Genomic DNA, 25,500 nt, shown 5'->3' on the forward strand with positions numbered 1-25,500 from the left:
CAGGACAGTTAGAAATGTTTCTCATGATGATGTTTTTATCGTAAAGATGTAAAATACTGAAGATCAGCCATAAACACTGAGCTGGAAACTCTAACGTAGACTTGCTGTGAAAGGTTTCACTGCTCTCTAAAATAAATAAATATTTTAATAAGAATATTACGTCTGGTAAAATTTGAAGGAAGAAGGATTTACACCTCAGTCGTTGTTTAAACCCTGAACCTGATGTGCACCTGCACGCTGCCGTTTGCTGTTACAGATGTTCAGCCACCTCTGCCATCCTTTATCTAACCGACTGGAGGAGAAACCTCTCCTGCAGTGAGTGTTTAGAGCTTTATTTTTTCCTTCTTCACTCACAGAAATCCTGATATGTAGCAGAATCTCTGTATCACGTCGCCGCCCTGCAGGCCGAGCGCGCTCCTGCCTCTGTGGTGGAGGTAATGAGCAGAAACAGACACTGATGTGAAATTTCACACACTTAATGTATTTATTATTCTGGCTCGTTCCATAAGGGATGCTGTGTAATCTGTAATAATCTGGAGCTGGTACTGTTAGAGTCACTCGTGTGTCGCCGAGCGTCATCGACTTCCTCTGGCTGTCACGCTCGTCTCTTCTGCTGTGAACATCATGTTTAGAGCTGTAGTTAATCCTTATGTCTTGGATGTCTGACTGTCCATGAACGCACCAGAAGACCTGGTGAGTTAATCTGTCGCGCAAGCTGATGGATGATTTGGGAAATGACGGTCCGGTCCTTTAATTTAAACACGATGCATGCTCGCCGTCTTTACTTCTTCTTGATGAACTTCCTGCGGGTGGCGTTGGGGTTGGCCCGCCTCCTGCCGCCGCCACACTGGCTGTCTCTGATCTGCAGGTTGGCGGCTCGGCTGTAGATGTCGTTCTCGCAGAACGGCGACGCTCCAGCCACGTAGTCCGGGTTGAAGACGTCGGTCTTCTGGCGAGCCTTCCGGGAGAGCCTCTGCTGGGGGAAGCGCTGGTCCTCCACCAGGTGGGGGTTGGTGGAGTGTTTCCCCCCCTGAGGCAGAGGCAGCGTGTGCTGAAACACAAGACGGCAGCGATCAGGTTTAGGACGTTTAGACAGAACTGAAGCGGTCTGAAAAAACGATTTTAGAAGTGATCAAACGCCGCGTCTCACCCGGAGCCCTCTGGGGTTCAACACTTTGGGGTTTTTGGAGAAATGCATCTGCATGCTGCCGTCCTCGTTCACCGTCACCGCCAGCTTCTTCAGGGTTCTGTTCCCGCAGTGAGGACAGAAAGCTCTGTTCATGTCGCTCGTCGTCCTGGAAACAAAACGTTTAACAGGTCAACGCTCCTGCACGGGCGACCCCCCACTTTATTCTCCTTACAGCCTCTAAGAACAGGACAGGTCACTAACATCCTGAAAACTAAAGAACACATCTGTCCGTCTGAGGAACATCTGTCCTCTCGCGTTAAGTTTGTTCCAACCCTGCGCTCCACGCTCCGTCGTTCTGATCCACTTTAACATCTGTGCTTTTTCTTAAAGCAGGCGTGGGCCAACTCCAGGCCTCGAGGGCCGGAGTCCTGCAGGTTTAGATGTGTCCTTGATCCAACACAGCTGATTTAAACTTCTAAATGACTCCTCAACATGTCTTATTGGCTGTATCCCAATTCAGGGTCTGCAGCCTTAAAGGCCGCATTTTAAGGCCGATTACGTCACAGCGACGCGACGAAGGCTGTCCCAATTCAAAGGCTGCTCGAAATGCGGCCCTCAAATGCGTCCTTCATTTCCCTGAATTTTAAGGACGTGGCGGTGTAGACTTCGTGGCCCAACATATCCCAGAATGCATAGCGCGGCGGTGGGTGTGGATAATTTTGCCAAAAAAAAAAACAAAAACCGGCGGATGAGGGGCGCCTGAAGAGTAAACTTTAAGTAAGTACTGAATATTATGTCACTTATTTATGTGCAAATGTTTAATAACGAAGAACATTAAAACATTCCTGTTGGCCACATGTCGGCAAAGTCATGTGACATTAGTGACGTTTGTACTAACTTGGTTTTAAAGCCTTTACTTTAAAATATACGCCGTTCAATAGCTGAGCTTAATCAGAGAATGATCAAAGCTCATGTAGAAACAAACAAATGAACAAAAGATTTTCTCCTTCATTTCTGTCAAACAAAGCTGTATGAAACGTTTCCAGCTGTTAGTATCATGGTTGCTAGGCAACCTGGGCAGCGCAACGGAGGCTAGACCGTCCCATTTCACAAGCCTCGCACTTCCGGCCTTAGCGGTCTTTAAGTACGCGGCCCTTGAGGATCGTTGAGGCTGCAGACCCTGAATTGGGACACAGCCGCAGTTCTCCAGAGGCCTGGTAATGAACTAATCATTAGATTCAGGTGTGTTGACCCAGGGTGAGATCTAAAACCTGCAGGACGCCGGCCCTCCCACCCCTGGTGTAGAGCCACTTTAATGGATTATATTCAGATTTTTAAATGTTTTATTTTGACCTTATTTACATCTGTATCTCTGGAGCACCTTTATTATATTGTTATATAATTTTTTAACCTTTTTTTCATATTTATTTTCTTGCCAATCTGTGTAAGCATCATTCTTATTGTTTTATTTTTATTTTAACTTACTCAAGCAGCAATTTAATACATTTATTTATTTATTTTATTCCTTTCATTGACTTTGTCCATTTTATTTATTTATGTATTAATTTATTTTTATTGTACTTTTTCTTTTAATAAAGTCAAATAATCAAATAAACTCAAGCAGTTCTGGGAATTTTTATTCAAGCAGCAATTTAATACATTTATTTATTTATTTTATTCCTTTCATTGACTTTGTCCATTTTATTTACGTATTAATTTATTTTTATTCTTTTAATAAAGCAGTCCTGACATGTTCACTTGTTCAGCACCTTTATTCTATTCTTGATATAAATTTAAATGTTTTAAACGTCGTATTTTGTATTTTTCACTGGAGCGTATTCGAGCTGCCTCCCGTTCAGCCTGAAGAGGTTTTGTTAAATTTGTCCGGACTCACTTGAAGCAGGCGTGACATCTCAGGATGTAGTTCCTCGCCTGTTTGATCAGCATCCCGTTCACAGAGAGAACGTGAAGTCCGATCTGAATGAGAACGTTCTGGGACACAGACAGCGAGAGCTTTTTGAAGTTCGGCGTAAAGCAGGAGGATATTGATTCACGCAGCGGTTTACAGAAACCGTCCACACAACTACAGCGAACGCACCGTCTGCATCCGTTACCTGCATGGCGAAGTCGGTGGTGAGACAGCCGACTTTGATGTCAGCTGGAGCCGTCCAATCAGCGGAGTCCATTTTCACCTCTTTGATGTTACCGGGAGTGATCCATCCTCCTCCGTCATCATTGTCTTCCTCGTCATCTTCATCATCAGGCTCGTTCTCTTTGTCCTCGTCGTCCGATTGGCCCGCCGACGCCCTTTGCTCCGCCCTCTTCTCTGTCTGTGGTGATTCGTTGCCCTCTTTCTGTAAACAAACATCATCATCATCATCATCACTGCAGTCTGACAGGTGACAGAAGTTATGACTCAATGAGATGTAAAATTCCTCCTTTGTCTCCTTGCTTCCTCTCACATGCATCCTTTCCTACGGGGAGAGACCCTGATGTTGAGGAGGAAACCCTGTTTATCCCGCGCCATCAACCTCAGGAACGTTTTCCACACGATTCACTATTTACACATTACAAGAATAAGACCTCAGATCACACTTGAACTACTTTTTCTCTTGAAATGTGCTGCAGGATGCAGGAGGTGGAGGTGGAGGTGGAGGTGGTGGGCATGCACATGTTCAGAGGCTGCAACACAAAACCACAGAAATAAAAGGGTAATGCACTGATGCACTAGAGTCTGACTGGCGTGTGAAACCATGCAAACACAAAGACGCCTGCAGCCCTCAAAGTCTCACGGAGGCTCCTTCAAATATGAACGAGGTCTCCTGCAAACTGCAGCCGGTGACACGAGCTGGTCACAGTCTGAACCGAGGCTCAGAGTAACACAAAGGATTATTCTGAACTGTGAATCATGCAAAGCTGCTCTACGACTCCCAGCATGAAAACATTCTTCCCTTTCAACTCACCAGTAAACCCAGCAGCTCATCGCTGAAGGTCAGGAGCGGATCCCTCCAGAACAGAAAGCTGCTGAACTGGTCTCCGTCCGAAGTCGTCCGTGTGTCCGCTTGTTTCTGCCCGCCGCTCGATTTTAAACCCTCCGCTGGACCCTGACGGAGCAGCAGCGATAACAGACACGCTGTGTTTACGTGCACAACCTGGAGACACAATCTCTTTTCCAACAACACGGCAACCAACTCCATTCATCCACCCATGCCTCCATCCATCCTTAGTGGCCGGGGAAAAACAGATGTTCTTCTCTCCAGACATGTTCTCGGGAATTTCCACCCAGCTGCGAGCTTTAACCTCTCCAGTGTGTCCCGTGAAACAGTTAACCTGCAGCGGTGCAGGAGGTTTTCTGGTCGGATCCCCAAAGCACCCCAGCTGGCTCCCTCCAGTGTGAAGGACTGACAACCACTGCACGGATGTTCCAAACCAGTTCCACGTTTTCACAGGAAAAAAACCCAGTAAAGACACAGCACCACAAAACCTCTGTGCTCGGAGGTGGAACCACGCCACTGGCTGTGGGAGGGGCCAGACATTCACACATGCAGCTCATAGAGTCCGTCCTCCACGATTTTATTCTGTGGATGTTACTTTAAACTCTGCTTTGCAATCTTTGGTCTTACAGCAGAATAATGGAGCTGGTTTCAGAGAGATCGTGTTTGTAACAAAGGCAGCTCGGCTCAGTTTCTGAAGATTCTCGCCTGTTTTCTATGATCGCTTTAAGACGCGTTCACAGAGGAAAGGTTCTGTGCAAACACAGACGTCTGAGTCAGCGGAGGGATTTAAAACGAGGAAGTCGTTACAGCGAGAGTCGGTGAGACTGTGAGGTCCAGGCGCTCCTCGTCCTCTCAGACCGTCACTTATCGTGTTTTTAACGTTTGTCGCATCAAAAATACAAAAGAAATGACCACGAGCTCCGAAACAACATCAGAACAAAGATCAAAATTGTGTATTTTAAAAACTAAGCACAGACGAAGGTCAGCAGAAGGGACATCGTCCGATTTCCCCAAATTTTAACTGACAGCGTAAAGAAAGATTTACAAGAAAGGAAATAACTTTTTTAAACACTTTGAAAGGAGTCTCTTATTTCTGTCTGTGACCTTCAGATTCTCCTAAATCTCTCACATTTGGTTTCCTGATTAAAATAATTTCACATTATGAGGAAAAGATGCAAAAATTAAACGACAGAAACTTCTTATTTTAAAGCTACCGTCTCAAAACAATCTACGATCGAACCAAAGAGAGCCGTGTTTCTTTCCTCACCAGTAAACCCAGCAGCTCGTCGTCGACGGCCGGCAGCGGCTCCCTCCAGAACTGGAAGCTGTTGAACTCGTCGCCGTCGGTCTCGTTCGGCGTCGTCTTTTCCGTCTCCGTCTGTTGGACGTTCGTGCTGTCCGCAGGTTTCTGAAGACGCAAACGCAAAGTGAGAAAACGTTCCTGACGGCACGCCGGCCCGACGGCTGACGCGAGCGTCCGACTCTCACCTTGGAAGGAAAGTGGAACCCGGCGACGTTCATCGGAGTCTCGGGGTGGCGCTGCGTACTCTGAATGTTCACCTGGATCAGAAAAGAACCAGAAGAGTCTGAGTGTGGAGTTAAACTTCTACATGTCTGCTGTACAGCGTCAAGAATAGAATAAAATAGAAGACATTAGGAATAAACAGCAAACAGGAGAGCGAGTCTGTGCTGCAGGCACCTTAACCTCCGGCTCCTCCCTCAGGTGCTGCGAGCCGACGTTCTCCAGCTCCAGCTGGTAGGTCAGAGCCAGGACTTTGATGTCGGTGGCTGAGAGACTCGGATAGTCCCCGGTCTTCTTGGAGAACTCTGTCACTGAAAACAGACACCAGGATGTTAAATCACCCCTTTAGGAGGTTTGGAGAGGGCTGGGATCCAGACGCCCGCTCACCGTGTCTGATGTGCTCTGGATGAGGTTCCTTAAAGTGGAGCTGGTACGGCAGGAAGGCCAGGCTCCTCCTGGTGGGCTTGTCTCGGATCTCTTCCACCACATCTTTCAGGGTGTAGATATTCCTGCCGATTTCCTACCAAATCAAACCAACAGAGTGAGATAACATCGGGAAGCTTCAGCCTCATCTTTATCGTGGCAGCAGCCAGAATTCATTTTTTTAAGCTGAAATCTTCATTAAAGTTTCAGTGAATATTTATTTTACTAAACAAGGTTTTTTCTCCTTTAACAGTCTGAGAACAGAGACCAGATCCGGACCAAAAACCTGCGTTTAAACCTGAACTACATCCGGTGATGCTTTGATCCAGATCTCCTTTCTCTGGACGACATTAAAGATCCGGGACCAAATTAACACATTTAACTCAGTTTTATGGTCCTGGATCATTTGTTGTCCCTGTGAAAGCAGAAGAAGATCCGCTTTCTCGGTTTGTTGTCGGGGACCGGTTGGCCTCCGGCTCCACGCTGAGTCCTCTCCCCCCGGCTCGCCTCGCTGACACCCCCCGGTCTCTGAAGCCCCTCTCCCGGGTCACCCACACCCTCACAACCCGGTCCACCTGTATCAAGAGGGACAGACTCACCTGGAGAGGAGCTTTCCTTAAAAACGCTCCTGCATCTGCGACAACATGCTCTACCAGGGTGGTCGCCATCTTGGTTTGAAGACCAGCAGCGGGAGCGACCAATCAGAAGAGAGGGGAAACACTCGTGACACGTAGAAGCCGAAAACACGTCATTGATGTGGGAAAGTTGAACTTAACCATCAAGTTGTTTTTAAAAAATTGAAACGTTTGTTTTCTTATTTAATTCGTGTATTATTTTTAATCGCTATATTAATGTAACTCATATTTTATATACAGTAATTATTTACTTTATGTCCTTTAACAGTCCAATCAGACTTCAAGATATTTAAAAAACAATAGTACATGTTTACTAAGAGACACAAACATCAAAGGTATAAAATTAGAAAGCAAATAAAGGAAAACATCGTAATAAAATGTTACATTTTTATGATTAACAGAACAGATCGCGTCTGTTCCCACTGTCCTGAACGTCACGTCACTTTAGCGTCACGTGGTGTTTGTTGACGGTAGGAGAGGGAGAAAGATGGCGGCCCGCTGGAGCAGTGAGAATGTTGTGGTGGAGTTTAGAGACGCCCAGGTGAGTTTTTCTTTTTAAGAGTTTTATTTATTTTTATATTTATATTTTTAATTTCGTGTTTGTACGAAGCGCCTGCGTGCGCAGGTCAGGGAGCGTTTAAAGTCTCGTAAAAGAGAAAACTGCTCAGTCCAAGTTGAATCATCCGGACTTCTTCTTAGTGTTTGTTGTAGATCGATCCAGTTGAATGTTTTTAATCGATTAATTGATGGAGTTGTGTATGTGGCACCAAAAATAAACTCGGCAAAAAAGAATAGAAATATATATTTATTTATAATCCAACAAACAAACAGTAACTCCAGATTAATGAACGTGGATCAATTAGAATGAAAATTAAGTTAATCACAGCCTGAGTGATTAATCAGCCAATCAGGAAGTTAATCAGTAATCCAGGTGATTGAATAGTTGTTCTGGTCACTTTTAAAAGCGCAGACTCCTCACAGTTTTGATCATTTTTGAATATCTGTGTATGTAATAGTAAAATAAACAGAAACAAGTTGATAATAAATGATCATATCGGGTAATTTAATATCACCGGAAAGCTTCAAAGCTTCGTTGTGTCAGCAGCAAAGGTTACTTCGTCTTTAATCTCACATTTAATTCAGGGAAAAGCACATCTGATCTGAATGCTCTAACGGCGTTAGCTAAAATAAAAAACTGTCACTGCTGCTTTTGTCTCGTGTTTTCAGGCCACCGCCATGTCCGTGGACTGCCTGGGCTCCCACGCTGTGCTGTCCGGGTAAGTCTGGGTCACCTGAACGCGCCACAGTCCTTTTTCTCAAACAACAAATAATGAAATGTGTTTAATGTCACATCAGAGGCTCGTAATTACTCATTAGTCAGTTAATTATTCAGTTTCAGAGCAGCTCTGTCCGCTGAGCTACAATAAATGTTTGAGAGAAGGAACATAAGTGTAGTAATGATACATTAATAATAAGTTAGTATCAGAATGACGGATACTTAAAATTATTAAAAAGTTAATAAAGTGAAAAAAGTGAAAATGATCTATATTTATATAAAAAAATCAACTTCATTATGATTTATGACATGAAAACATTTGAAATTTGCAGCTATGACATTTTTATGTCATTATTTAGAGTTTTAAGAAAGTCCAACTTTGGTTAAGAAAAGTCAAATATTAATTAAAAAAATATTAATAAGAAGTTAACACTGAGACAAAGTCAGCTGTAATAAAATGTTAAATGATCTAAGATTAAGAGATACAATAATACACATACATCATATGTGCAGGTACACGGGTACGGCACATGTGAGTGAAATTCTTGTGTGTGAGCTTCACGAGCAACAGAGGTGTGCAAAAAAAATACAATAACATAAGAACAAGCAAAATATAAGAATGGCTAAATCTCAGAGTAATATGAATAAATATGTGTACAATATAAGAGTGTATGCACATTACTGAATGTGTATACTAAATATGTATATCTATGTGTGTGTGTATATATATATATATACATATTTAAAAAATTAAATAGAATAAACAATAAAATAAAATATACAGAGGTTGGTAGTTGGATATTGTGCAAAACAAGTGGCATTTATATACAGTATGTAGTAGGGGTGGGGGAAAAATGGATACTGTGTAGTATGGTGATACTTTGTTTGCTAATAATGTATCGATACAGGGACAGCAGAAATCGATATTTTGTTACAAAAAAGGTTTTTGTGCTCTGACTTCAGAGCATGTTGATCCTTTTTCTGAGCAAGAATCCTGACATTCCTTCACTGTCCAAATGTGTTTAACTTGTTTTTGGCAGCAATAAATATGACAGTTTACTTATTTTAATTTAAGACATGTTTTATTTTAATTACGTTTAAAACTTTTTTATTTAATGTAAAATTATATTTTGTTTTAATTTACTTTCAAATTCTTCAGTTGCTGAAGGGGCTGCATAGTTTTCATAAACTGCATAGTTCAGAATAGCTATAATTGTACCAGATGGTTGATTCAGTTAAGTTGGACTAGACTGTAATACAAACCGTTCAGTTTGTCAACAATCAAACTGAAATGAGAGAAAGACTGAGTGTGAGACTTTGATATTAGAGAAAATGAATATTGATAAAGTTTACCTTTATGTACAGAATCTGAATATCGCAAAATATTTTAAAAAATTGCAATAATATCATATCGTGCGTTAAGTATTGTGATAATATCGTATCGTGGGATGTATGGTGATTCCCACCTCTAGTATGTAGTGCATAATGTTGAAGTTCCAGTAGTGAAGCTGAGGTGTCTATGAAGTGTTCAGCAGTCTGATGACCTGGTGGAAAAAGCTTCTCTCAGTCTGCTGGTTCAGGACCGGATGCTGCAGAACCTCCTTCCTGATGGAAGTAGTCTGAACAGTTTATGGCTGGGGGGACTGGGGTCCTTGATGATCCTCCCCGCTTTCCTCAGGCACCGCTTCCTGTAGATGTCCTGGAGGGAGGGAAGCTCACCTCCAATTATCCGTTCAGAGCACTGCACTACTCTCTGGAGAGCTTTGCGGTTGTAAGCGGTGCTGTTGCAATAGCAGGTGGTGATGCATCCAGTGAGGATGCTCTCAATGGCACAGCGATAGACGGTCCTGAGGATGCGGGGCTCATGCCAAATCTTTTCAGTCTCCTGAGAAAGAAGAGGCACTGCTGCGCCTTCTTCACTGTTTTGTTTGTGTGTACTGACCACGTAAGATCCTCAGCCAGATGTACACCAAGGAAGCGGAAGCTGCTCACTCTCTCCGCAGCAGCGCCGTTGATGGTGATGGGGGCGTGTACTTCTCTGCACCTCCGGAAGTCCACCATCAACTCCTTTGTCTTTGTGACGTTGAGGGTGAGATGGTTGTCTCGACACCAGAGAGTCAGGGCGCTGACCTCCTCCCTGTAGGCCGTCTCACTGTAGTGTCGTCCGCAAACTTCACAATGATGTTGGAGTTGTTAGTGGCTTCATTTGTGTTGTTCTCCAATGCTTCATTTCTCCTGCAGCATATTTTTTTTAAAAAAAACAAAAAAATCTTTATTGTGATTGAAGATTTTAAACGATTTTACCGTCTGTCGTCGTAATCGTGCCGCAGGCGTCGCTTCCTGTACCTGGTGAACCTGGAGTTGCCGTCTGAACCGTCGCGGAAAATCGGGCGACAGAGTAAGTGGGACGTGGGGACGGTCCAGTGGAACCCGCACAGATCAGACGCCCACGTCTTCGCCGCCTCTGTGAGTGAGACCTCCAGAATAATTCGTCATAAAATCATCGCAACAGAAATAACGTCGTGTAGGTAAAGAAAGTGGAGGCTTTGTGTGTTTCTGTGTGTGCGTGTTGTCCTCAGAGCAACCAGCGGGTGGATCTGTACTCGTGGAGGGACGGCTGCGGCGAAACGCACACCTCCCTGCAGGGGCACACCCGGGTCATCAGGTAACAGCAGATCAAATCAAACGCACCCATCAGCGGGTAAACGCGGTGCGGCCTCACTGATGTGTTCGTGTCCGCAGCGATCTGGACTGGTCCTGGTTTGAACCCGAGTTCCTGGTCACCAGCTCTGTGGACACCTACATCTACATCTGGGACACCAGGTCAGAGCAAAGGAAGAGCTTCCAGCATCATGTTTATTATTTATTATATATATAAAATTATCTTTATCCTGATTCGTGGCCTGGACTACGAAGCTGGTTTAACAAACCCAGGATATCTCTGTTATCTGGCTTCTCTCAGCCTGACATCATCAGTTAGACTAGGAGGTCACAGGAAGTGGTGATCGTCTGAAAAACCCCGACGATGCTTCTGAGTGATTTTTGATTCTTTGACCCCACAGAGACACTCGGAAACCCACGCTGGCGCTGTCCGCGGTCGGTGAGTATTTAAAGGGCCGGACTGTTTCCTCCGTCAGTGTCCACATGACCTCACACAGCTGACACGTTCAGTTTGAGTTTAACTGACCTCCTCACAGTGAGTCAGAGTTAGGCTGGTTTGTGTGCTATAAGGGGACGCGTCCACGAAAGCCTGATGTCCTGATGGAGTCGAGCTTAGGATTAAACTAGAGGGCAGAGCAGAGAGCGCGAACTTTACGATGTAAACACCAAACAAGCTTTTTGTTTGCTCATTAATTCATTCATGTATGTTTTTCTCTTTACCGTCCTCACTGCCTCGCCAACACTTTCAGTTTTGCAGCGTAACGTCTCAGCTTTCATGTCAACTTCTAAGGGGATCCTTGAAAAGTCTCCATTTAGATTTAGGCAAATGTGTGCAAGCTGGTGATGCACATTACTTCTTAATTTATATATCAGTTCCTAATAACTGCTAAAATTTAGAGCCAGCGGGTCCAGGAAGTCACAGCCAACAGTTTTACATGAAATGAAACCAGAAATGATTTCAAACAGTAACAACGTCTGAAGTATTTTAGAGGTTTTACATTGTAATGATCAGTGTTGGTCAAGGTACTTGAAAAAAGTAATTAGTAACTAATTACTGATTACTTCCCCCAAAAAGTAATCCCGTTACTTTACTGATTACTTATTTTCAAAAGTAATTAATTACTTAGTTACTTTTTAAAAACACGATTTACAACCTGAACAGGTGATAAAGTGATAGATCTTTCAGCCCAATTCTACTTTTTCTGCATAATCATCATACAAAATGTAATCAAATGGAAAAGTCTCTTTTTAAAATTTGTTTTATTAGTTTTAATCTTTTAACTTTATGCATCAAGCAAAAATTTAATTATCTGCAACATTCTCTGACTGGAAGAAATTTGTTTAATATTTAAACCTATTTTCTGCACATTCCAGCACATAATATAAAATATTTTGTGTGTTTACACTCAGTCTTTCAAATAGATGCAAGTAAAACACAGCAGAAAATAAATAAAGTCAAAGACTAGCGGTCCTGTTGCTCTATTTTCACCTGTAAAGCAGGAGTGGGGTAGGCGGAGGGTTACCCTGGTGCAGGTGTGCAGCGGTCAGTGGAAGAATCCGCGAGTTTCTCTGTGAGTTTCCCATTACGTCGTAGCTACTCGGTGCTTGCTCGGAAGTTTAGGGTTTTTTTCGCTGTAAAAAGAAGTTTTCTTCCCACGCACAACGGACACTAATGTTTTTGTCACTTTTTATGGAATCAAACTCAAAGTAAGGTCAGTACTTCCACGCTTTAAACGCTGCACGCTCATACTCTCTCTGCACTCGATATATGATCCATTGTTGATCTGCACACAGCTGTTGTCACGAACGTCACACTCGCTTACGTCACTGTCATGAGACATTCTCGCAAAAAAATCACGGTTTTAGTAACGCAGTAGCGCAGCGTTCCTACGGGAAAGTAACAGTAATCTAATTACCATTTTTGCAATAGTAATCCCTTACTTTACTCGTAACGCGTTACTGCCCATCTCTGGTAATGACCAGTGTTGGTCAAGGTACTTGAAAAAAGTAATTAGTAACTAATTACTGATGACTTCTCCAAAAAAGTAATCTTATTACTTTACTGATTACTTATTTTCAAAAGTAATTAGTTACTCAGTTACTTTTTAAAAACATGACACACAACCTGAATATGTAATAAAGTGATAGACCTTTCAGTTTCTATATATTCCAGCGCAGAAAATAAAATAATGTTTTGTGTTTACACTTCAAATAGATGCAAGTAAAACACAGCAGAAAGAAGTAAAATCAAACATTCAGGACTTTTAATTCAGTACAGGACAGGACAAATCTATTGTCACCTGTTTAGCAGGAGTGGGGCGGGTGGAGGTTTGCCCTGGTGCAGGTGTGCCGTAGCGGTCGTGTCAGTGGGAGGATCCGGAGGTTTCTCTGTGGATTTCACATTCCCGTGGCAGCGTGCTCGCTGCTCGCTCAGAAGTTTTGGGATTTTCTTCGCTGTAGAAAGTTTTCCTCCCACGCAGAGTGAACAGCAGACGCTGATGTTTTTGTCACTTTTTCTGGAATCAAACTCAAAGTAATGTGAGTACTTCCACGCTTTAAACGCTGCACAGTCGCACTCTCCCTGCACTCCATATTACCCATTGTTGATCTGCACACGTCTGTTACCACGAACGTCGCATGCTCGGACGTCATCGTCATGGGACGCTCGCAAACAAAGTCACGGTTTAGTAGTGCAGCGTGCTTACAAGAAAGTAACAGTAATCTAATTACTTTTTTGCAATCCGGCCTTTCATTGGTTATTACTGTCATGTGCTGATGCAGCTGTGAGCAGAGGCTGAGAGTTTAATCCAATCAGAAATCACATTTTTACTACGTTTGGTTTGTTTTGTTTCTCTTTCTTTTTTTGTCTTTTGGATAAACGACAGCAAACCTGAGACGTCCAGATGGCTGAGTGTCTTTGAATGCACCATAACTGCTCTTAAGTGTTAACTCTAATTATAAACGAGTTCTCCCTCCTGCCAGCTGGGGCGTCTCAGGTGAAGTGGAACAAGAAGAACCAGAATCTGCTGGCGTCCAGTCACGACGGTGACGTTCGGATCTGGGACAAAAGGGTGAGCGCTCCCGTCCCGACTCACTGGCTTCAGGCTGACGTGTGCACGCGAACGCACTCGGTTGTCTCACGGTGCGTGTTTCCTCTGAGCAGAAGCCGAACACGGCGGCAGAATACGTGGCCGCTCACCTGTCCAAGATCCACGGCCTCGACTGGCATCCGGACAGCGAGTTCATCTTCGCCACGTCCAGCCAGGACAACTCAGTGAGGGTGAGAGCAGAGAAAACCCAGAGGCCACAAATAAGCACGCGAAACACTCGAGAAACAGCAGATTCACATCCTGTCGCACGCTGGAAAAACAGAATTCAAAGCTGCGTCTGTTAGTGTGACCTCTACTCTACCTGAGCACTCAAAGCTCTCAGAGTCTTGTGTTACTGAACAAAACCAGCTGATTCGCCTAAAACCAAAACAGAGGGATGAAAAAACACCACAGAAAGACCCAAATCACCACAAAGAGACACAAAAGCACCGCAGACATGTTTAAATAATTCTTTAAATGCACATGAGCAGAAAAACATCTGAAATATAAACTTTTCGTCTTTTGTGCAGTTTTGGGATTACCGGCAGCCCAGGAAGTACCTGAACATCTTGTCGTGTCAGGTGCCGGTGTGGAAGGCCAGGTACACGGTGAGTGTCGCACTCAGACCTTAGTAACACAGATCAACAGCAGGGATGGGCCTCGTGTTTGTGCTTCTGTGGTGGGATAAAAAGGATGAAGCTTCAGAGTCTGACAGGTGAAGCAAACATGGAAGTGCCTTAACCCTGCATTCATGTTAATGGTCAGCAGGGGGCGCCACTCTGGTTCCAAAAATACTGCAGGCTGTGTAGAAGTGAGGGGAAAAACCCTCAGATCCTTTGATCTGTGTCCACTTTTATGATGACTTCATGGCCTCCATCAGGGCCTCCACCCTGCTGCAGGGTGCTGCTTGTGTTGAAATGCTTATATTTCCTGGTTCGCCTGGGTTTACAGTTTCTGCTGCCTTAGCATCAGATCACAACAAATTGGGGGGCACGGCGCCTTCGCCTGCTGAGGACACATCACTCAGATCCAAGCGAACCTTTAGCAGCCTGCTAACAAGCGCAGCGCCTCAGTAACTGCCCCGAGCGGGTTGTAACCGTGGTCAAATCTGGATTTGCTGGTTTGCTGTGCATCCTTCAGTCACATGCAGACTCGCTGGATTTGCGCTCGGTTATAAAACGGAGGAAAAAGCAGCTCAGTGTGTTTTTGCCTCGTCAGCCGTTCTCCAACGGTCTGGTCACGGTGATGGTTCCTCAGCTGAGGAGGGAGAACAGCCTTTTACTGTGGAGCACGCTTGACCTCAACAGCCCCGTCCACGCCTTCGTGGGACACGACGACGTGGTGCTGGAGTTCCAGTGGCGGCCGCAGAAAGAAGGTGAAACTCGCCGCAGAGATGTGGAAAAGCAGAGCGGAGGTTTGTGGCTGTTTTCTCTCCTCCTCAGTGACGCCGTGTCGGTGTTTCCCCTGCAGGCTCCAAGGACTACCAGCTGGTCACCTGGTCCAGAGATCAGACCCTGAGGATATGGAGGGTGGATCCTCAGCTGCAGAAGGTCAGCACGCGGCGTCACGGGGACGAGCTCACACAGAGACTTGATTGGCTGATATCTGTGCTGTTTTTTTGTTGTGTAGCTGTGTGTCAGTGACATGCAGGAGGACCTGATGGACGCGATGTCCCTCACCGCGGAGTCGGAGAAGCCTCTGTCGTCTCAGGAGTCGGAGGGCCAGCAGAGCGGGGGCCTCGCCTCGGAGAGCCTGCAGGGTGAGACGACGACTTCACACGTTTCACTGACGGCTAACACAGACGTCTCAATGTGAAACTATATGAAAGCACGCAAAACGAAGTGTTCCAGGAACGCGCGAGGCTGCAGCAGAGGATATTAGACAACTCTGACTGTAAGCAGATGTAACAGTCTGACCTCTGACCTTTCTGTATGCATCTCTCAGATCAGGACGGCTCTCTGTCGGCTGGAGGTCTTCAGGACTCGGCGGCAGGTTCGGGTCTCGCTCAGACGCTGCAGCAGGAGTTCTCTCTGGTCAACCTGCAGATTAGAAACGTCAACGTGGAGGTGAGCTGGCGCCCGATGATAGAAACGTTTCAAAGGAGGGCGAGCAGTCCTCCTGAGTTTGGATTTAACGTATAAATGTGGTGACCTTAAACACAGCGCTGAGCTCACTGATGGACGACCATTGAACTCAGACCGATTGGTGATGTTTGTTTTGTGTAGATGGACGCGTTGAACCACAGCTGCGTGGTGTCGGCTCATTTCGGGAGCCATCAGGTTCACCTGGTGGTGAAGTTTCCGGCTCAGTATCCAAACAACGCCGCGCCCACCTTCCAGTTTGTCTCCCCGACGACCATCCCCTCTTCCATGAAGACCAAGATCCAGAAGGTACCCGAACGCATCACGCTGTCAGTAAACCGGACCTGTGTATGCTGGAGGCTGCATGCAGCTCGCGCTCTGATTTCTTCTGTATTTTTTAAATCAAACTGACTGTTCTGAAGCTGTAGTTCAGTGAGGTCGGTGTTTGAGGCGTCACCTGTGCTCAGATCCTCAGAGACACGTCTCTGCAGAAGGTGAAGAGGAACCAGAACTGCCTGGAGCCGTGCGTCCGACAGCTCGTGTCCTGCTTGGAGTCTGATATGGTGAGAATAACGTCACGTGTCTGTGTCTAAAACTGCGCCCTGAAGTCCTCCACCAGCCACCTGTCTCGCTCTCGCAGGTGTAGGCTCTGTTTTGTGGGGAAACTTTGTTTGCTGTATTCTGGTGAGGGTGGTGTGGTGGTCCGGGGTCTTCCTGTGTGGAGTTTGCATGCTCTCCCTGCGTGTGCGTGGGTTCTCTCCGGTACTCCGGCTTCCTCCCACAGTCCAAAGACTTGCAGTTAGTGGGGTTGGTTCATTGGTGAATTGATTGTAGGCGTGACTGTGATGTGAATGGTTGTCTGTCTCTGTGTTAGCCCTGCGTCAGGCTGGCGACCTGTCCGGGTTGTACCCGCCTCTCGCCCTACGGTAGCTGGGATATGTTCCAGCTGCCCCCCGTGACCCTGAGAAGGATAAGAGATGTTCTGTTGAATTTCATGTGCAAATTATTTTTGTTTTTGTTTATTTTTTACATAAGTTTATGTTGGTATAGGAAAACAAAACAACAAAATTTCAGCCAATCACTGCTCTGTCTGTTTCCTGTGTCAGACACAGGAGGACAGTCCGGCCTCCGGCCCCTTCGTCCTGTCCAACCCCGTCACTCCGTCCCTGCAGGCGTTTCCTCGAGTCACCAACACCTACGGCTCCTACCAGGTAACACCTGCACCAGGTAACACCTGCACCAGGTAGGACCTCATCTGTGCAGGATAGTTTTCTTCTGTCCTCTCCATGTGACAGCTGAAGGGTTTGAACTCTTCTGATAAATCCTTGAGGGGGGCGTTTCTGCCTGACGCTCTCAAAGTGTCACAGGAGATTTCTGCTTCCTTCCAGGACGCCAACATCCCGTTCCCTCGGACATCCGGAGCTCGCTTTTGTGGCACCGGCTGTCTCGTTTACTTCACCCGACCGATAACCATGCACCGCTCTGCCCCGCCCACAGAGCCCACTCCCAGGTAAGATACCACACCTCTTTTTTTAACGATTATGTCAACGTTTCTTTAATTTTTAACAAACAAACATCAGATTTGTAGGAAACAAATGACGCAAAGTTATCTTGAAAATTCTTTGTGCAAAGTGGCGTCAGATCTCCTCCTGTGTCAGCGCCTGTTTTCATGGCGTTCAGGTTTTGTTCTCATGACGGAGACAAACTTTAAAGTGTCCCTGCAGCTCTAATCCTGAAGGCTTTGAGCAGTGACTTTTGATTTTTAGCCGACATGGATGTGCTCAGTTTGGTTTTTATCCAGGTATTTATGACATATTAAAGAAAAGTGCATTAAATTAACATAATCCAAACATTTTCCTTTTAAATTGATGTTTTTTGTTTCGTTGTATCAGTCTGATAATGAAACATCCACACACCGACAGCGGAGAGGTCTGCGGATGCTAGCTGTGGTTAGAAACTGTTGTGGTTCTGTTTGATGGAGCTCGGATAAAGTACACGAACCTGCGTGTGTGTGTGTGTGTGTGTGTGTGTGTGTGTGTGTGTGTGTTCAGGTCCCTGTCGGCTCTGTCGGCCTATCACAGCGGGGTCCTGACTCCGATGAAGATGCGTTCAGAGTCTCAGAGCACTCTGCGGCTTTACAGCGGCAGCCCGACTCGCTCGGATAAAGACACCGTCTCCATCTCCTCCTTCTACTACAAAGAACGGGTGAGACACTCTCTCACTCACACACACACACACACACACACACACACACACACACACCCTTTAGTTTAGCCTCCAGTTTTCCCGGGAGTCTCTCGGGATCTCAGTCATAAAACTGTGTTAAGATTCGGGATTCGTCCGCTCTGAAAACGGTCTCAGCACCGTTCGTTTCACAGCTGTCGCTGCTTTGATGTGTCTACACTGACCTCAGCATTCCTGTCTGCAGGCTGATTACAGAAAACAGAACATGTGTTGTTTGTTTTGAGACAGAGGATTCTTTGCATCACAGAAATATCGTACCAGTCCTCCAATGTTGAGCCTTCTGGGTCGAGCTGGGCTTTTGTTCTGGCTGCTACACTCAACAAATCAAACACCGATTTATTTTTAAGGTTGCAGATAATCCAGAAAGGAGTTCAGTTTTAGATGAGCCCAGAATAAAGAGTGAGCCAACATGCATGGGAACAAATATCACATGACCTTTCCCGTACACTGGCCGTTGTTGTTTGTAGGCGGTTGGAGCAGAGTTTAACTGTGCAGCAGCTTCTAGCGTTTGTGTCAGAGGACTTCTTAGACCTGTGGCTGCTTCAGCCTTTTATATGCACCAAACTGTTCATCGTATAAAAGATGGAAACCGGTTGTTTGGTGAATCCTGTTCTGGATGGCTCGAGCTGAGCGTTTGACGAAAGACGGGTGGATCTGAGTGACAACCTAAGAACACCGCACACTGATCGGGTAACAGCTCGTGATTGATCGCACCGTGCACACTGATTGGCTGACGGCTTGTGTAATCCTGTCTCCTGATGAATAATCTATGTTTTACTCAGTATTACAGATCATCATCAGAGCACAGAGGAGTCGAGGCTGTTTCCTGTTGTCTGTATGGCTTTGAAGTCTTTTTGCATCCAGAGTAGCGCCCCCTGTTGGTCATTAAAATAATTAAAATCCGAACTCCGTGTAAAATAAGCTGGTGGCTATCAGCTGAACAGTAAGCCGTAACATCTGCCTCGTGTTTCTTTGTGTAAAAATGGCTGAAAAGCTGCGTGAGCTAAAATAAACATACACATCCTTGGCGCTTGGGCCCAGCAGGGGGCCGCGGGGCTTGCAGTGAACTGGTGGAAGCTTAGCGGCAGCTGTTTATCCGCGCTGAATTAACCACTGGCAGTTAAAGCCTGTGTATTTGTTTTCTTCTTGGAAAAGGTCATGTGACGAATCAGGGCGTGACATCTGATAGGCTGATGTTGTCATTTCTAAAAGAATTCGTTTTGAAAACGATCTCTGCCTCAGTCACAGGCTGTTGTAAAGTGTTGCCAAACAAACTCATGTGTAAGTGAGGTGCGAAGAAACACTCCTGAGTCTGGACCCTGACAGGAAGTAGAACCCTCGCCGCTCGCCTCTGTCGAGCTGAACGCTGCTGCTGTTTCCTGTCCCGTCCTCTCTGATCAGTTTCTGTTTGTTTTGTTTTTTTATTCCTGTGTTCCTGTTTCTCTCCGGCCAATCACCCGCTCCCCTTCCCCCATGCCGCTGTGGGCCACTCCTCCTCCTTACTCTCCTCCAATCCGAAGCTCCCAATCTCTGCCTCCCGCCGCTGGTCTGTCCAAACCCTCCACGATTGGCCGGTACTGAGCTCCTCCATCCGGGCACCCATCCCCGTTTTCTGATCTCCGCCTCCGTCCGCTTCTCGCCTCGCTCTGGGCTTTTCCTCAGCGTTCGGGTTTAACTTTGGTTTTTTTGCATGTCACTGATTGGCTGCAGCCGCCTCGACTAACACATCCTGATTCTGCTTCCTTAACAATATTAAATTATGTGTTCTGGATTTAAGTGTGTCATGAGAAATCCTCAGGGCTGATTTACGCTCTGAAAAACTGAAATGAATTCGTGTCACAATCTGAAGAAGTTTGAACTCAAAGGTTTGAAAAAAGTGTTTTGTACATTTTAAAAGTGCTAAAAAAAACATGTCTGTCATAGTTAGTTAGTTTGCAGTAGAGTGCTGGTCGTCTGTCAGCGAGGGTTTGATAAAGGCGGTGCAGAGGTGGAGCGCGGGTGAAGGAAGAATCCGTGAAACTGTGGCGTGGAGGCAGATGTTTCTGGACACGGGCCTCAGCAGCGGCTCACAGAGGTAGAAGCTCTCTTTAGCTGATGTAAAGACGCTAACATCAGGATGGTGGCGTTTGAGCAGCTGGGGTTACTTTGCTGCACTCGGATTGGATGCTGCATGGCTTTGGTGCTCGAAAAGTTGTTTTATTTTTCAAAATAAAAGACAGACTTCCTCTTCCTTCTTGTACCGAGCAGAAACTCCAAAGGTTCACAGCAAAGGTTGGAAATGTGATTGAAGTTGCCCCCCCTCCCCCACCTTCTTCAGATCAAACAAAATTGAAAAAAGAAGAGGGGGAGGGGCAACTTCACTCAGGTAGCATGGGATGAACGCGCAGGTTAATTTGCAGCATTAGCATGACCGATAACTCTGAGCACATAACTGAACTTAAATCATGTAACGGTGCTACAATAACCCTGCTGCCCGACTTCCTGTCTGCTCATCAACGTGTGAAGCTTTGAATGTTCACTAACATTTAACACGTCCAGGTAAGTCTCAGCGCAGAGCTCTAACTTATTACTGAAAATAATTTGGCCGCATAATCGTGTGTCACTAAACTGGAAGCTAACCGCGTTCACACTGCGAGCTGCCGAGGACGACGATCAAACGGAGATCAATCAATCGGCACTAATCGCCCTCTTATCAATAACAGAGCGAACACATAAACACACACCGCCTGCATCTCCGCGGATCTTTGCGGGAAGGCTCGGAAAACTGCCGAGGTGAAGTTTATGACCCGTGAAGAATGTTGTTGGGTTAATCCGGCCTGTCTTTGACCTTCCAGGTGAGATTTTTAATGTTGAGTTTCACTTCCTGGTTTAAGAGAGGAGAAAAGGGCGCTGGTGTAGGTCACAGGTGACACAGGTGCTGAAAGGTGAGTGCAGCGGCCCGAGTTCGATTCTGGTTCGAGGTCACCAAAAGATCTCCCGACAGTCTGGTGTGTAAGAGTTCCCCTCTGAAGTCTCCTGTGGTCCAAAACAGTCAAAGGAGGACTCGATGACGCAGTATAACAACGTGAGGACACTTCAGTCAGGAAGAATATAGGACTGTGAATCCGTTTGACCTGCTTCGGTTCAAATCACAGTGACCACGATGAGACCGTCGCTCTCTCCTCACGATTTCTCTTTACTTTAGCTTTAGCATCCTCGTCACTGCTCGTAGCACGAGATGGTACCTGGTAGGTAACAGATAGCACAGGTTTGCTGCGTCTCCCAGCAAAGAGTGCGGAGGAGCTACCAGGAGATGGGTCGCCTGGTGGAGGAGAGCTGCACGGGGCTGTAGGACCAGTATCTGTCAGACCTCATGATGGTCCCGTGCACCCTGATTTCCTCCTGGTGCCTGACCTCTCGTAGCCAAAGATCCTCTGTGATGCTATCGACCGGCTCTCATGTTCCTCAGGCATAAATCCCACTGAGAACTTTGGTAGGCGTTGTGTATCGGTGCATCTGACACTGCCTAACAGAGCTACAGACAGGAGCTTATTGACGCCGTCATCCAGGTGTGGGAGGAGAGCTCCCTGGACAAAGTTACAGAAAGTACCTTTAAAAACAATCACTTCATCTCAAAAGCTCTGAAATGTCAAAGCTCGGAGTCTTTGGTCAGTCAGCGTCTCGCAGTGTGAACAACCATCCTCCGGCCCACTTTTAATCAGGTGGTGCTCTGTTGTGTCTTCTCGGCTCGCTATCTGTCTGTCTGTCTCTCTCTGTCTGTCAGAAATCCCGCCGCTTTAAGACGAAGCGAGAGGGGACGGACTACGGCAACCGTCCGATCAAACTGGCCGGAAAAGTCATCATCCAGGAGATCTCCTGCCTGCTGCCCGTCCACAAAACTCTGGGAGAGAACTACATGTGAGACACGAGGCTTAAAACAAACACTCACCCGCTCGAGTCACATCACAGCTGATTCACAGAAAACTCATTTAAACAGATTAACTGAGCGTAAACGCCAAAATAATCCTCTGGTTCCTCTGAAACAGGAGCATTTGATGCCTTACAGTTGCATATGATAGAAAACTATCTCTGACTTATTTCTGTTATTTTATTTATTGAAAAGGTCAGATTAACTAATCAACAATCAATCAAGAGAACAATAGAAATGAGCCTTTGCAGGAAGGTTTTAAACCAGCCTGTCAGCAGCCAAAGCATAGACTGTATATAAAAGATGGACTTACCCACCCTCACCAGAAACCTTCACAACATCGAGATGACGGCTGTTGTGATGTAAATCAATTCTTCACGTTCGTGTTTCGCGCTGATCGTTACAGGTTTATTTTCTCTCTTCAGCCTGAACATGAACGACATCCAGGAAACGTGTCAGAAGAACGCCGCAGTGGCGCTCGCTGTCGGACGCAGAGACGTGGCGAAGGTCGGTGCTTGCATCCTTTTTATTTTTAACTTGATTTTGAATGCTTTTGTTGATGCTACAGAAGTAGAAACTATACAAAACGTGGAGCCAGGAAGGTTTTAGAGACGAGGTAACAAAATCGCAAAATAGGGAAGCAAAGTGAGTTTAGTTAAATCTGAGTTTAGTTAAAACTGAGTTTAGTTAAAACTGAGTTTACTTAAATCTGAGTTTACTTAAATCTGAGTTTAGTTAAAACTGAGTTTAGTTTGAGGCTGAAGTGTTCCCCACATAAAGAGAGCAGAAAGTGCTGAAGTAGAGGTGCTGTCCGCCTCTTCTAAACCCGCCTCTCTGTGCAGGTTTGGGCTCTGGCGTCTGCAGCAACCAATCAGGACCTGAGCCCAGACTCTGACCCGGACATGGAGACTCCTTGGGCCAGACACCCATTCGGACGCCACCTGCTGGAGACTCTGTGAGTTACTGAGAGCAAAGCCGAGGCTCCTGATCGCCACGCCTGTGCCGCGTTGAGCTCTCGGTTTGGGTGACGGAGCAGCCGAGGGGGGAAATTCAGTTTTCACAGAATAAAAACGTTGAATTCAAAATAAATAAACTCACATGTCGATTCTCTGTGTTTCAGCCTGGATCACTACAGTCAGATAAGTGACGTTCAGACTCTGGCCATGCTGTGCAGCGTGTTCAAAGCTCAGGCTCCGCCTCCAGACTCTTACGCACTATTCGGGCACCATGCGTCGCGGGCCTGCGTGTTCCCCCCGCACCACGCTCGTTATGTGAGTCAGATTAAAGGCTGCTTATTGACAGAAATGGAAACAGCTGAGCTGCTGTTTAGAAAAGAGGGAGCTAAACTGAGGTTACTGTACATAAAAGATGGACAGAGGTACGGCGATGATTTGGGAAATCCTGTTTAGAGAATTTATTTTAGCTTTAGTTTTGGATGAGAGTTTATTTAAGCGCCCACTCAGCTTCCTGACCTTAGTTTGAGTGAACCTGTTCCACGCCAGCTGACTCCACAGGGTTTGTTTAGGTCATTACAGTAAAATCAGCTACAGGAAGTGATGTAATGTGTGTGTTTGGCTATCTCAGCCCAGCTACACGTCCAGCTCCGTCACCTCGGGCTCCTGCTCCAGCACCTCTGACTCCATCACCACGACCACCTGGAACCCAGGTGAGGCTCCTCAGCTCCTCGCACACGCTGCCTCTGGGAATGTTTGGCTTCATCTCCGCCAACACGGTCTCCTGTTTTTGTTTGACTTCCAGGTCGAGACTCTGAGCACGCCAACCCGTGGGGCGAATCCTCTCCCGACGACTACCGCTACGTCAACCAGGGCTACACAGACCCGCGAGAACGCGAGCGAGAGCAGCACGTGATGAACAAGAGGTGACGTAGCTCCGCCTCCAGCTGCGCCTAAACATATCTGCCCAGCTGTCAGTCTGATGTCACTTCCTCTCCCCGTGCAGGCTTCTGGACCCGGCCAACACACTGCAGTTTGACGACTTTAAGAAGTGCTACGGTGAAATCTTGCACCGCTGGGGTCTGCGAGACAAGAGAGCCGAGGTGCTCAAGTTCGCCTCCTGCCCGCCCGAACCTCACAAAGGCATCGGTGCGTCTTCTGGGGAAGAATCGCTGATGTGTTCGTCTAGTCGCACGTGTTGTTTCATTGTTCTAACTTACACTGTCACACGAAGAGTAAACCCAGGGTTTATCTAGCTACACACACGAAAGAGGCGGGGTTTGCAGCATCCGACCAATCAGAAACGTGTTCAGGTTTCTTTCTATAAATGAAAACTGTAATATTAGAAGAATGTGAAGAGAGTAAACAAAGAATAGAGGCACAGCTAAGTGTTTAAAGCTCTGACTTGATTAGAAGTCTTTCAGTTTGGGAAGACAAACCTCACACAGGTGAAGACGCTCTGTGTCCGCAGCTGACGCTCTTCTTCTGTCGTCTCTCTGCAGAGTTTGGCGTGTACTGCTGTCACTGCCGCAGCCAGGCTCGTGGGACGCAGTGCGCTGTCTGCAAGCGCCTCACCTTCCAGTGCGCCATCTGTCACGTCGCCGTCCGCGGCTCCTCCAACTTCTGCCTGAGCTGCGGCCACGGAGGACACACCAGTCACATGATGGACTGGTTTCGGCGGCAGGACGAGTGTCCGGCCGGCTGCGGCTGCCACTGTCTGCTACAGAGCACCTTCTGACGCGGCGCGGACGCTCCGCGTGATGGGATCGCCATGTTTAAAACCTCCTCTGTGATCACATGATGGGAGATCGGCAGCTGCTCTGCTGGAGGCGACGTCAGTCCGTCCAACACTTCGCTCCAGAGCGAGATCTCAGCATCGAATCTACCGGAGATGGCAAAGATGATTTATTAGCACAAGTGAAAAAACACGGATGTTTTTCTGTCTGTCAAAGCTGGAAAAGTTTGTACGTGGAAAAAAGTGCAAAGAAAACAGACTCACAACTCGACTAAAATCGCATTTTTGTGGCGAATCAAGTCACTGATGTGACCTCACCTTTGCTGCTTTGAAACACAGCGGAGGAGTCGCACTCAGAAACGAATGATGCGGCGAAGACTCGCAGCAGCTCTCTGCCTCACCTCAGACGTCGTCGCGGATTTCTGTAGAAAATTAAAGACTGAATAGTTTCAAATGTTATAAAGTATGTTTGTGCATGAAATCTGAATCAGTTGTGCTTTTCTCCAGCATCCAGTTTAAAACAGACGTCGCAATACAGAGGTCACTGTTCACATAACAGCCTGTAGTGTGTGTGAGTGTGTGGCAAGGTGTTTCTGCACAGTGTACCAGGGGCACGGAGAAAGGTTGTCGTACCATAGGCACGAGGAGTGTGTGTGTGTGTGTGTGTGTAACTAAAGCTCGATGACATCATCAACCACTACGCTTAACCTTTATCTAAAAAAGATACAAGTTACTGAAATTCAAAGAAGCATTTCAGGCGTCACTTCAGGTGAGTTCAACACACCCAGATGTTCGGTGGCTAATCTACGCATCACATCGCTTCCACTTCCACTTTCCCATGTTGTCAAG

The 25,500-nt window shown here is 46.3% G+C and overlaps 2 protein-coding genes across 4 annotated transcripts; one reads left to right on the forward strand and one right to left on the reverse strand.

The window, feature by feature from the left end:
• Positions 1-470: 470 nt before the first annotated feature.
• On the reverse strand, positions 471-6,744 carry nob1 (NIN1 (RPN12) binding protein 1 homolog). 2 transcript variants are annotated; one of them, XM_087839053.1, is made up of 10 exons: positions 6,670-6,744; positions 6,035-6,167; positions 5,825-5,958; positions 5,614-5,685; positions 5,393-5,533; positions 4,093-4,233; positions 3,244-3,483; positions 3,024-3,121; positions 1,151-1,295; positions 471-1,051 (listed from the first exon to the last, which is right to left on the reverse strand). In XM_087839053.1, exons 1-10 carry the CDS (start codon positions 6,736-6,738, stop codon positions 782-784), a joined length of 1,443 nt encoding a protein of 480 aa, XP_087695179.1. In that variant the 5' UTR covers positions 6,739-6,744; the 3' UTR covers positions 471-781. The 2 variants fall into 2 exon arrangements, with proteins under 2 accessions (XP_087695179.1, XP_087695234.1); XM_087839108.1 differs by lacking the exon at positions 4,093-4,233.
• A 427-nt stretch (positions 6,745-7,171) lies between these two features.
• Positions 7,172-25,276, forward strand: wdr59 (WD repeat domain 59). 2 transcript variants are annotated; one of them, XM_087839255.1, is made up of 27 exons: positions 7,172-7,246; positions 7,933-7,982; positions 10,312-10,447; positions 10,561-10,646; positions 10,724-10,804; positions 11,044-11,081; positions 13,625-13,713; positions 13,806-13,922; positions 14,262-14,339; positions 14,950-15,106; positions 15,202-15,281; positions 15,361-15,490; positions 15,676-15,797; positions 15,957-16,121; positions 16,280-16,375; positions 16,919-17,023; positions 17,201-17,322; positions 17,864-18,017; positions 19,577-19,630; positions 21,820-21,953; positions 22,389-22,470; positions 22,806-22,918; positions 23,084-23,234; positions 23,548-23,629; positions 23,722-23,842; positions 23,923-24,065; positions 24,419-25,276. In XM_087839255.1, the coding sequence occupies exons 1-27, from the start codon at positions 7,193-7,195 to the stop codon at positions 24,652-24,654; spliced, it is 2,976 nt and encodes a 991-aa protein (XP_087695381.1). In that variant the 5' UTR covers positions 7,172-7,192; the 3' UTR covers positions 24,655-25,276. The 2 variants fall into 2 exon arrangements, with proteins under 2 accessions (XP_087695381.1, XP_087695331.1); XM_087839205.1 differs by lacking the exon at positions 19,577-19,630 and having other exon boundaries at positions 24,419-25,274.
• The last annotated feature ends 224 nt before the right edge of the window (positions 25,277-25,500 follow it).

Source organism: Neolamprologus brichardi, chromosome 1 (assembly GCF_056152115.1).
Source record: "Neolamprologus brichardi isolate AB-2024 chromosome 1, ASM5615211v1, whole genome shotgun sequence".
In the NCBI taxonomy this organism is placed as follows: Eukaryota; Metazoa; Chordata; class Actinopteri; order Cichliformes; family Cichlidae; genus Neolamprologus; species Neolamprologus brichardi.